This window comes from Buteo buteo, chromosome 3 (genome assembly GCF_964188355.1).
Source record: "Buteo buteo chromosome 3, bButBut1.hap1.1, whole genome shotgun sequence".
In the NCBI taxonomy this organism is placed as follows: domain Eukaryota; kingdom Metazoa; phylum Chordata; class Aves; order Accipitriformes; family Accipitridae; genus Buteo; species Buteo buteo.
Window position 1 is genome coordinate 14,847,674 of NC_134173.1, and position 12,814 is coordinate 14,860,487.

Below are 12,814 nucleotides of genomic sequence, written 5' to 3' on the forward strand. Positions count from 1 at the left end.
GTTTACAAACCAAAACACATTAAAATCAATGGACTTTGGATAATTCACTCTGTGGCGTGCTTAGTACAAATAGTGCACACCAGGTCTGAAACAGAGAAAAGTGTAAACTACAGCAATCTGGATTGCAAGTATTAACTTCATGGCACTCCATCATCACTATAAAAATTCTTTAACCCAACAGGTATTCATACAAAATTCTTTAAGAATTTCTCATTATCTGTGTAGAATTTAGAACACCTTCCAGATACAACAATGCCATATTTCTAATATTATGAACTACCATCTAGCCCATTTTTTATTTATAAAGAATGCTTGTAATTTTTGTTCTTTGCAGTCATAAAAAGATTTTAAGAAATTAAATTGGCAATCATTAATTTATCCATAGCTTAGCTCAGAATTTGAAAGTTCTGTAGCAGAGAAATACTTCTCATCAGAATCATAGCCCATATATTGCTGGTATGCTGTTTTAAAGTTATAATTCCAGTATTCACATAGATGAAATGCATGAAAACAAAAACTGCACAGATTTCACTTAGCCCAGCGGTCAATATTCACGGAAAGAAATTGGCTTTAACAAAATGCAAAGTCAGCTCATCTGAGAACAAAGAGTTTAATTAATAGTTGCATTTCTGATCCTTCTGACAGAAAAACATTTTGATAAAAAGATGGCATTCAGTATGTCAAGAGCAGGATAAGTGCTATATCCTTCAAATAGATCAAAGAATACAAATCGCTTTCAGTTGTTTATAACACTGGCTTACAAACAAAAAAAAAAACCCACAGAGGAAATTGTGCAAATTTATTCTTCTATTTCCAAATACAAGGTGTTGTTTTATTCTTCTAATTGGTAAAAGAGACAATGTTATCAATAACATCAATCATTTCAGATGCTCAAAAAAGGAGTTTTCAAAGTTTCATTTTCAAAAACATTTTTCCACAATTCAATTGCATAAAAAGCATACCTTTTGAACCCTTAAACTATTGTGCTGAATAAATAGCCATATTTCTACTCTATAAGGATCACAGTCAGTTAGCTTTTATTCCTAGTGTATCTACTTCCAAAGGTCCCCAAAATATCCTCAATCATTTTCCTTTTATGTGTCAAGGACACTTTGTTCCTCTACTTTTCATGAAGCAGAAGTCAACACAATTTTTGTGGTTACTCTGAGTACTTCTAAATTGTCTCATAACTAAATGTTACTGTGTTTCTTTTATATTAATTTTATTATAAGAAATTGTAAGTATCTTTAATGTTTTCAAAGTCATTTTTCTGGGTTCCTTCTCCTGGCTGGCCAGTTACCTCAGTATGAAAAAATACTGTGAGGTTCTGATTAATTAAACCTGTAAAAATAAGTATTTGTGCCTACTTACTACTGATTTAAAGTATTTTGAGCTTACTAGAAATATCACCACCATTTTTTATTTAGAAAAAAAGTGCTATATGGTTCTCACATCCTAGGCCTCAACCACTTTTCAGCACTCCTTTTGTGGAAGCTTTATGGGGGGGGTGGGGGGTATGCAAATGACAAAGTTGACTTGACCTGATTAAGTTCGCAGATGAAGAACGCAGCAAGGCAGGCAATTCAAAAACTGGATAGCTGAACCAAAGTTTAAAAAAAAAAAAAAAGCATCAACATGCATGAGTCAACAAACTGAAATTTATAAAGGCATGGGCAAGAAATTTAGCATGTGTGTTCTTGCATGTTTTTCAATTCAGCAATAAGACCAGAATATTATAGCTTCAAATATTTAAGTTTCAATGCAATGACTGCTAAATTAATGCATGTGGCATAGTATAAACATGTTTAATGCATTCAATAGTGGTATTAAATGGCAAAGAAAATATTTAATATACTATAATCTTTCAAAGATTCTGTAGAATGCATAGGCCCTCTAGCTTGTACGGGGAAAGAATTTTTAAAGTGAAGACAATGCCAGAGGTTTTCTTCCAAAAGTATTTGTCTAAAATCCATAAAAATGATTTTCTTTTTCCTCCCCACAGACAGAATCAGAACACTGTACCATACAACAGGTTATTGTGCCTTTTTGAATAAAGTTAGTGATCCTGATTCAGGGAGAGCTGGGGCGGGGGAGGGGAGTCAGTAGAGGAAAAAAAAGAAAACAGAATTCACACTTTCATACATATATCTCAATGGCAGAGCCAACAAATTACGCATATAGACTGCTCTGGGGTTTGTTGGTTTGTTTGGTTTTTTTTTAAGTTTAAAACTTTAACAGACTAAAGAAGAAATCCTTATTCTCCTTCCCTTAAAAGCAAAGGCAGCCTTTATCTACCTTTGATTTTCTTTTTTTTAAGTTTTTAGTTAAAACATTATGGTCAAAAAATAAATTAAAAAAATATAAATTTTGTCTATCAATTCAGGCAACCCAAGATGTAGTGCTATTGCACCACCTTGCAGCAATACTGTATTCATTACTAAAGACTCATTTCAGGGGACGAAAAGGCTAGATTAAACAAGGAGAAGAAAATGACCTAAACAAGAAAGCTGTTATCACAGATGAACAGCCTTTTCTAAGCTGATGTTTACTGACTAGCAACTCCTACCAGAGATGGGGAAGATGACATTCTAAAATACAAAATGGGGGCAGAGGCAGGCAAAGCAAGCCTCCCTCCCAAGCTAGCTATGATCCCTTTAACAAATAACTCATAGAAGTGACAGAATCATGGACAGGGGGGTGGGCAGGGAACTGAAACAAAACAGGAAAATGCCATGGATTACCCTTGCATGATAAAAATATTACAGTGTAGAACCTGTACTCCCCAATGAAAGTCTTTTTTTCCCTACAGAAGGTTAGAATAACTGTAAGCTTTTCAAATGCCAGAATCTTTGACAGATATCATAAACATTTACTTAACTGATTCAGTATTTCATATGTCAAAACATATTTCATGACAGCAAACTGCAACATTTTCTGCGGCCAGTGTATATCCAAACCTCTTTTCCCCATAATTTGAAAGGCTATGAGAATAGAGCTTTAGAGATGCATTTTAAGCATCTTCCATCCAAAATGTTATCAGTCCTGTTCCTTCCTCCCCAAAGGATATCCGAAAAAAGGAGAAAATGATCCAAAGGACATTAGTGTATTACTGCATTTCTGAAGCGAAAAAGCCACAGAAAATGGAAAATAATGAAACTTCAATTAGCTTGAATATATATTGTAGAAATCATCCTATTCGAAGTTCTACCCCATCCCTAAAATGGCTTATCAATTTATGTTCCCATAATAACAATTCCTAGAGTCTTCCCACAAACCCAGGAAATACACCCCACCCCCCCAAGAGGAGGTAGGAGGGAAAAGGACAGAAAGAGGGGACCTGGTAGGTGTTCATTTATTTAACTGATGGCATGATTGTAAAAGGTAATATTTGACAAGACCCCAAATACCGCAATTTCCTTACAGGTACTACACATTGACTTTCATAGACGACTTTTTTTTTTAAAGGCCATTTTTAGAAGGACAAAATACTGAGACAAGAAGAAGGCTGAACCAACCTTCTCAAACACAAAAGAGTATACAGACAATACAAGGCTTAGGAGAAAGGTGGGGCTTTTTTCCAAAGATATGCTGCATAACCATGTTCTTACCACACAGCTCTGTCAATAAGTTCTATGTTAGGGCATATCTCTATAGAAATTCATAATTAGGATACTAGGAAATCATTTTTAACATAGATTTAAATCCTGTAATTTAGAATACCAATATGTTTTTTTAATCCATGATCATTTTTTTCAGGCTATTTTAAAGAAGAAAAAAAAAATTCCATTCAGCAAGTTTCATTTGACTTTTACTTATGGTTGAATACACATGAAATGTGCTTTCAATGCATAAAAATCACAGTGGATAGCAGCAAAGGACTTGGGGGAAATTAAGGAGAATTTGATCATTCACATTGTGATTAATCTGCACATTGATGAAAGATAGCTATTTCACACTTCTAAAAATAAACTTGAGATCATTCTTCAAAAAAAAAAAAAAAAAGCCCCCCAAAATACACAAAAACCCCAAAACAAACATAAATCCAAATGCATTACTTTTCTTTTACACACAAAAATGAAATATTTTTATGGCAGCAAAAGATTTTGATAATAATCAAAGTCTGTAAACTGTAATTCAATCTCTTTTTGTTGTTGTCGTTCCCAAAGTGCAAGATGCAAGATTCCCATAAGCTTTCAGTAGTGCTTTTCCTGTAAATAATCCTTCATTTTGTTTGGCAAAGGCAGTTTCTGAATCAGGTCTATTCTGGTGTACTGACGTATTACAAAACGACACAGGTATTGTAAAGAACGCACCTGCATAAACCGAGATACTGGATTTGTCAGTCTCACTGGATAAGTTGCAGATCCAGGCAGTCGGGATCTTGAATAGCAGAAAGCTCCATTTTCAGAGTCCCTGATTGAATGTTCAATTAAGTCAACTATAGATGTATGTCCCTCCACATCTGGTTGTTCATAAAAGCTAAACCTACCATTTGAGTGTTCAATTCTAGTGTGAAGAGTTTTTCCATGGGAACGAAAACTCAAACTTAAAAGATAACGATCATCAGAACTATCTCGAACGAGAAACGAGCCATCAGGCACATTAGCTAATTTTCCCTCTGCCTCCCAACGTGTAATGGGGCCCCAGTACCATCCTTGTTTTGCAAGTTTTTTCAGTTCTTCTGTGAGACTTGTCACAACCATAGGACCACTGTTCTGTACAGAATCATAAACTCTTCCAACTCCGGGGGCAGTGTTAGGATCAAAATTCAAATGGCAGCGCATACTTTCAGCCACGTGGGCATCTGTGCCACTCAATCCATTGAAGTTCCTTTGGATTTGATTATTCTGCATTGGAGGTAGCAAAGGTGAGAGTGGAGGGACATCGCTGTGATTAACTCTTGGGCTTTGCAACATGACTCCTGTGGTACCAATCAACAAACCATTCACCGTCTGGTCCACAAAGATATCTGGTGCAACAACTACATCCTGATCCACCTGGCTCTCTTCTTCATGGAAAGCATTTCCCCCCACTTGCGAAGAAACAGTTGAAACTTCCATGGGTGAGGAACTATCCAGACAGTAACTACGTGATCCTTCCAAAGGATACATTCCCTCATCTAAAGGCACAGTATACTGAATGTAGTCCTGAGGCATTAATCCAATAACTACAGGCACATGTTCATCAATATGAAGATGCAAGTCCCCATTCTGAGATTCCGTATTTTTTAATGCATTGTTTTGTTCCTGGAACACGTTGTCTGACTGCAAGTCATGGAAGTCCTTTCGAACGCCATTCAGTGCTGGGCTTGGATTAGAGGAATGGACCAAGGCCTTGACTTTCACTTCCATTTTGATGCAAGTCTCTTCTGAATTCGTAGGTCGAAGGGGCCAAGGAGTTGGACTGTAATGGTGATTACGGAGGGAAGTGGATCTCAGAGGTCTTTGAGCTCGCACATCTTTGAAGGTTATTGGAGCAGATGAGGAAGAAAAGGTGTCATCATCCGCAGAGCTTACAGATGGTGTGCTGCCTTTGCCTTTCTGTTTTTGTTTTGCTGAAAGCCTCCTTTTTAACGTACCCATTAAGCTTTCACTTTTTGATCTATTTTTGCCTCCTTTTTCATCTTCACTATTGACTTCACAGCTAGCCAAATCTTTACCATAGCAGCTGCCAAACAAGGAGTCATCTTTTCCAAATTCACTTAACGATGGCTGCTGAACCACTACAAAGTCGCTTTCATCTTTACTTTTATTTAAGTTAAAGGACTTGCGAATTGTTTTGAGACTAATTTTCTTCATTATGACAAGTTACCAAGTCTGGCTGATCAGCAGTGCTTGTGGTGATATAGCCCTAACACATGCAGAGCAGCTTCTGCTTCATTTATGTGTTTTATCCAGCCTCATTTAACTTCAAGAGCCATCTCCTGGAAACAAATAAAAAACAATTAACTTCACAAAAGAAATATTTTTAAAATTATCCATAAGGATTTCCCCACCTCTCCAAACAAAACAGAAAATGCAGTACTTGAGTACTGGGCATCCAATAAAAGTAAATATAGAGAGCCAACTTGGAAACCAATCAGGCTCAAAAAATGAATCTGCTACATGTGCCTTGGAGATTTCCACAACTTTTTTCTGCTTTCAGTATGCTATTTTTTAAATATACACATTACATCACAATCATAGGCGCATATATTTCATGCTTGTATATAAAATTTTCAAGCACAGAAACACCCCTCTCTTTCGGAAGACTCCTAAAAAAATCCCCACAGAAATAACTATACAAGATAAAGCTATAGAAGATACTCTATCCAACAGGATTCCTACATACAGTTTAAACTGTGATTAGTCCTAAAAACATGGTCTTACGAGGTCGTACTTTCTTTACACAGGAAAGTTGAGCAATATTCAAATAGTTATACAATTATAGGAAAACTAACTCTGGTGAAAAAGTAGAGACACATTAACAGCAAAGTAACATCTGTTTAGAGCAAGTCATAGAAGTCCCCTCCTGAACTTATGTGAAAGAAAAGTTGACTTCCAAATTCTGTTTTAGGCATAGTGGAGGCCAACTCACAGGCTTTCCTTGCCTAGTACTATTAGAGCTTTTCTTCCTACAGTACTTCAGCCAAGACTAAGCGGACACATCTGCTCAAGCCTCAGTCAATAGCTCCCACCTGACGTCTTCCAGAGTCATGTACCCACCCACTCCATAAATGTGACTTTTCAGCTTGTGTTTTTTGTTTGAGATTTGTTTGGGTTTTGTTGTGCGTTTTTTTTGTTTTGTTGGGTTTTTTTAATGTTAGTTAGACCTTCCAAAGCAAGCAGCTCTGCAGAGAGGGGAAGAACAAGAAGGGAAAGAGAAGAGAGGGAAGTCGCTGCTGCCGAAGAAGTAGGTACTACCATTAGTAGTAGCCATTACTCCACGTACCTTCAAACACATGTGATGTTAGCAGCACAAACTGCAGCAGCAAGCCTGGCTCCAGGCTAAGCATGACAAGCTGGAGGAGTCTGAGAATCTTTCAAGAAATCTTCCAAGCTTGGGGGACTGAGGGGAAAGTAAAACAGCCCTTATGTACGCACTTCCCACTTTTCTCCCATGGTATCACAATACAAGCAACTGAGAAAAATAGTGCAATGAACTGAAATAAGTTTTATCAACTAAACAATATGATTTTCTTAAATAACCATTCAAAAATTGCATAAAAGCATGTAAGCAGGATGATTACTATAATCTAACAGCAGTCCACTATTACCCTTGTCCAGCCCAACTTTTGTGGTCCTCAAGTACACAAAGGTTAAAGGATCACATCCAAAGCAAACTAAAAGACAATGCAAGGCAGCTAAGGATTCTGAACTTCAAAATACCTTGGAAAATTTTAAGTAAAGCCCTGCTGCTGGGGGGTTGAACACTGTTCTCATAAACAGCAGAAGCACTAAAACTTGATTTACTTGGATTTGTACCCTAGTCCTATCTTCAAATTCCCTACACTATCTGCATCACCCTACCTTGAAGAGCTGTTCTGTCTTTGCCATAACCTCTGACATTTCCCAAGTCCATCTTTAGAGTACCTTCAGCTCTTCCCATTTCCTTTTCTTAATTACCAAACTAAACAGCACCTTCCCTTTCTTTCTCTCAATGAGGGGAAGCTAAAAAGTTTCTCTTCTGCCTGTAAACTGATTTACTTGCCATCAGCAAAGAACAAACATGCCCCAAAAACTTATTTCCTAAACAAACAAATAAATGACTAAGAACCAACTCTTGCTATAAACAAATATTAAAACCTTAAAAAACAGGACCAGTATTTTATTAGAAGTTCATTGTTTATTTCCCATTTTTAACATGACTCCTGTAGTACCAGGAGTCCTGACACCTGAAAAAAACGTACTGCACTTACACAATTTGAAGAGGATACTGAGATATGCATATGTATTTTCAAAGGTTAAGACACTACTTTTATTTTCCTTTTCTTATGACACATACATGCAGAACCATAACATTTCACAGTTTAAAATACTGATGTTTAATATGAGCTCCATATGTTTGGAATAATTGGGAAATATGGAAGTACTGAAAACCAAACATGAGTAGAATACATTTAGTGGGTTTTATATGCCTGAAATGTGGCGTATCAGAATAACTGACAAAGAACAGTAATTAAGAAAGAGCTACAGATACAGATATAGGGAGAGTTACATGTCAATTAAAAATAGACTTGAAATGCCTGTTGACCTTCTATTCCTAAACCATTTGGGTTTTGCTATCTTACCAATTTACAGTACTCTTTTCATCACATGTAACTAAATGAACCTACAAAATGAGTGAAAAAATATAACTTCAGGATTCTACGCTGCTCCTAAACTGACAAAGTCAGAGTCTTTGTTCGTTTGATAAATTTAACTGGGCCTTTGTGTGTGGAGTACGAGAAGCCTGGGAACCCTCACATTAGCCCCACTTGTGAAATCCACAACGCTCTCCAACTACTTCTGACTGACATCTACAAGCTGATACTATTTCCACTTTACCAGATACATTCCCCCATCCTGGTGGGAAGTACATCATACCGTTTGCAATTCCTAACCCTAAAAAACCAAGCGTGAAACAAAGTAAAATCTGCCTTGTAAGCTAGGGAGAAAATAAAAGAACATTATCACATTGCTGACTGAAGAGAGAAGATGTATAGAGCCCCAAACTGTCTGGTTCACCAAGTTTTTTTATTGGTGTGTTTCAAAAGAATTAGTTACCTAAAATTTGGCTGAAGGAAAAACATTTCTTCAGTTTCTCCATAACTGAAAGACTACAGAAGTCACTTGAAAGAACAGATTTTTATCACATACTAGTCTTTCTGTATCAAAATGTGGGTTTTTTTACAAATAAAAATCCAGCATCTAAAAATAACCTGAACAGATAAATCTCTATGGTAGCATACAGAGAAGTCAAAACTTTTTACTTTGAAAGTGACTACTGAGCTTGCTTGAGCAAAAAAGTGGTTTTTATCTGTCAGCCTAGCATAGTAGCCAATATCATTATCAAGCAAAATGCGTGACTGTCCAAATGCAGGACTCATGACTTCTATCATTGTGACATTTCATATATAGAAATAATAATGGTTTGGAGTTCAAATATAAACCACATAAACATGCGTATATCCAGAAGTCCAGCTCATTCATCTAGGAAAAGATGCTAAAAATCTAGTGAATGACAGTCCAGGTCAAAGCTCTCCGAAGTAAATTCAGCACACCTATGGATGAGGGCAAGCCTCTGAACAAGTCTTCCATGTGAGAACCACTCTACTTTATGACATCTCTTACACATATTTTATCCAAGACAGGAGAAAGCAAATATACCCTGAAGTCAAATACTCCAACTGATCCAGATACTCTTCTTTCTTTGCACATACTTAAAGAGTATCAGTAATTCTGCATTGCATATTAATGTGTTTAAAAGCGCTGTATAAACAGCCCTCCACATATGATACACTCATACACTTGCAAGTGTAGAATTTTCCACTGTCTACAACTAGAAGACCCCAGCATGCACCCCTTCCTGGAATCCATTAAAATGAGCTATACAACTTCTTCATAACCCTCAGCACTGCAACAGCTTCGCTAGTATTTTGTACTAATTACGGCGTCACGTGCCCTTCCAGTGCCATCTGCTGTACAGTGAATTTAGACAGCCTAACTAGAGACACCTCTAGAAATTCTTCTGGCAGGTATTTGTGACTATAAACAGACTCTGAACTATGCCAACGTACTCCCAAAGCCTGGTGGCTATGTATGCAGAAATACCTGGAACACACAGATTGAAAATGGGAGATTAATCCAACCCAGAAAGAGAATGAGATGTTAACACACAGAATAACAAGGTAGAATGAAATTCTGGCTTATGAACTTTCATCACAAATTCTGCATGTTGTAATCCTTAACATTTTGCAGGTTGACTAAATACAAGCTTCTGGACAAAAACTACCAGATCACCAGCCTACCAGATGGTCCCCTTTGTACTTACAGAAATAATCAAAACTAAATTTGCACACTTCATTTTGAAGAACAACATGTATTAATCACATATAAAGTGAAATTATTAATGAAGAGAATTAAAGCAAAACTTTACATTACAGGCTGCTTCTCAGACATCTGAAGAACAGGTCACGTGATCACATATTAATTTCTATTATGGTGGCCAGCACTGAATTATGAAAAATTATGAAAGTTTAAAAAAAAAAAAATACAGTCTGTGCAAATCTAGTTTGAATATTCAACACTTCAGAGTAGTTTCAGTTTGATGCTACAAAATGGTTTCAATGGACTATCTCAATGCAGTGTCTTCGCAAAAGTACACCAACAAAAAGATTGATTATTTTTATTTATATGGCCTCTATTAATTTCTTATCTTTTTCACACTTTTAGGTTAGGTGCACTCATTTCCCAAAATGAATACTGTAAACAATACTGCCAGAATACACTACTATAGAAATAATACAGCATTAACTTTCAAGAGTTGGGATGGAAAACATCATACTGCAAACATACAGCAAAATACAACTCATGGTTGAACAAAGAATTATCTTTAAAAACTTTAATAAAAATACCATCACAAAAAAGGCTTGGAACTATTAATCAGTGCTGCTTCAGAAAACTTAGGCTCTCCTAAAATAAATGTTAATCTGCTCATTTATTTCCATAAAGTTAAACAGTAGACCACTGAATTTGACTTTTTTTGAACCCACCCACAGCTGCATTATTCCTGAAAAGTCTTGCTATCCATTATAAATATATCTTTATTCTTATATTGAATCATAGTAAGACTTACATCATTTATTACTTCAATTTATTGTATTTTTAACATAGCTGTTTGTATTAAGAAAATAACTAAAAATACCTTGAAAGTGAAAGAAGTTTCTGTATTCCTGGGGCATGACAAGCACCAGGTTTTCATTGCAGTCAGATAATGAAGCCTAGTCTAATTATCTGCTGCCTCCAAACTCTCACCAAAATATATTCATGCATTACTTGGATGTTTCAAAAACAGCATCTTAAGGTAACACAGATTTCAAGTGCTTTATTTTGGAAATTCCTATGTGTCTAAATTTATTCTAGAGTTCCTAAATCTATTTATGTAAATTACTAAGAAGTTATTCTCCATACCTGTTCCCATTGATTTTACTTCAATAATGAAGTCTGTATCACTGGGAGTTATTTCTTCAGACCAGTAACAGAAAATATTGACTCAAGATACTTCCTGCCATGTACTTGTAGTTTCAGTCTATATAAGTACAGAAACTACACAAAAAATACTCATTAAGTAAAGAGACATTAAATATCTATTTCAAACACCATCAGTTTCTGATAGAACATATACATTACATGGCAGCTCTCAGCTTTCTCACTATACATGCCATTAGCATACTGAAGATGGTGAGATGATGATACTGAGCTTCAAGTAAATTCCTACATTGTATTACTTCATTTAAAGACTCTTCATACTAAAGAATAATCTACACTCCATTGCATAGTCTTATACCTTGAAAACAACAAAAAAAGGTAGATGGTTTTAGTAGTGGCTTGCTTGCTAAGGGATGAACACTGTTTTAATTTTATAAAAGCCCATCCTCTCTTGCATACCTGCTTTTCTAGCAAGTGTGGAGAAGCTCAGGTGCACACCTTCATATAAAATTGGAACAAGGTAATAAACATCTGAGAAGCTCATCTGACAGTACTTTACACTCATAACAATGCAAAGTACTACTTAAAGCCTCCTATTTTCAAGCTAACTAATCAAAGACCTGAACAGTGAGTAAATGTTATTTGGCACAAATTTAAACTTCCACCCTCTAAGATTTGAACAGCTGAGGAAAGTACTGACAGCTTCTCTAGAGGCTGATATAATTTAATAGGTATTACACAGATTACAATTTAAAACAAACAAACAAAAAAACCAACTACATTAAGTCATGTAATTTCTCCTACTTTTTTTTTTTCCCCTCCTTTTAGAAAGCTTAAAGGGAAAACAGTCCACGGCCACTAATGTTCTAGCAACATACAGAGTAACCCTAATCACTATTAGCAATGTTTAGCAGAGAATAAGCAAAGTACACCTTTGGTAATAAGTAGAAAAGTGGCGTAAAATAATAATGAGAACTTGACGCAAAGGGATTTTTCTTCACCACCATTAGTGCAATTAACCATATGCAAAACCTGGAACAGAACCATTGAAGAAGTCTGAATACTGTGACTGCTCGCCTCCGGCCTGCTGTTGAAAAAGGATGTCCCTTAACATCTGGATTTCCCTGACTTTTTTTTTTTCTTTAACAGTACTTAATCCATGGCTGCTTGCAGTAAGTCCTGTTCTTCTTTCCCATATTTGGTTGCAGGACAGAATATTTCTATCTGATTGGTAGTATTCCTCTGGGGAGTAACTGAAGAGTGTTAAATGGCATCTGTGTATTACAGTTCTTCTGTGTGTATAGTCTTGTAACTACAATAATCTCACCACTACAATAGCCAAAAGCAGTTACTAACACTCACAGTCCTCACCCAAGGTTACATCTCCCCTACACAAGAAGGGCCGACTGGGATGCACGTCTGCTTCCGAGCTACCACAGACACACTAACCTGGTATATTAAACCGAAATCAGCACCAGTTGATATCAGCTGCTATCAGCTCAAGAACACACACAGCATCGCGATAGCAGCGCTGCTGTTGGAGTAGGACGCTCTGCGGGAGCTGGATGGACGACAGCCAGAACAGTAACCACCGCAGCCACTCCTGCTACATCCCTACCCAACCAGGAATCAACACCCAAACAGGG

At 36.5% G+C, this 12,814-nt stretch overlaps 1 protein-coding gene across 5 annotated transcripts in view; it reads right to left on the reverse strand.

The window, feature by feature from the left end:
• Positions 1–596: 596 nt before the first annotated feature.
• SOCS6 (suppressor of cytokine signaling 6) overlaps positions 597–12,814 on the reverse strand; it is a 29,839-nt gene continuing 17,621 nt past the window's right edge. For 3 of the 5 annotated variants that reach the window (XM_075022885.1, XM_075022886.1, XM_075022887.1), the window contains exon 2: positions 597–5,923. In XM_075022885.1, coding sequence (XP_074878986.1) covers positions 4,194–5,798 — 1,605 coding nt within the window. In that variant the 5' untranslated portion in view covers positions 5,799–5,923 and the 3' untranslated portion in view covers positions 597–4,193. Of the gene's footprint in view, positions 5,924–6,930; positions 10,331–12,814 lie in introns of those variants that run through there. The other 2 variants (XM_075022883.1, XM_075022884.1) reach the window with 2 other exon arrangements.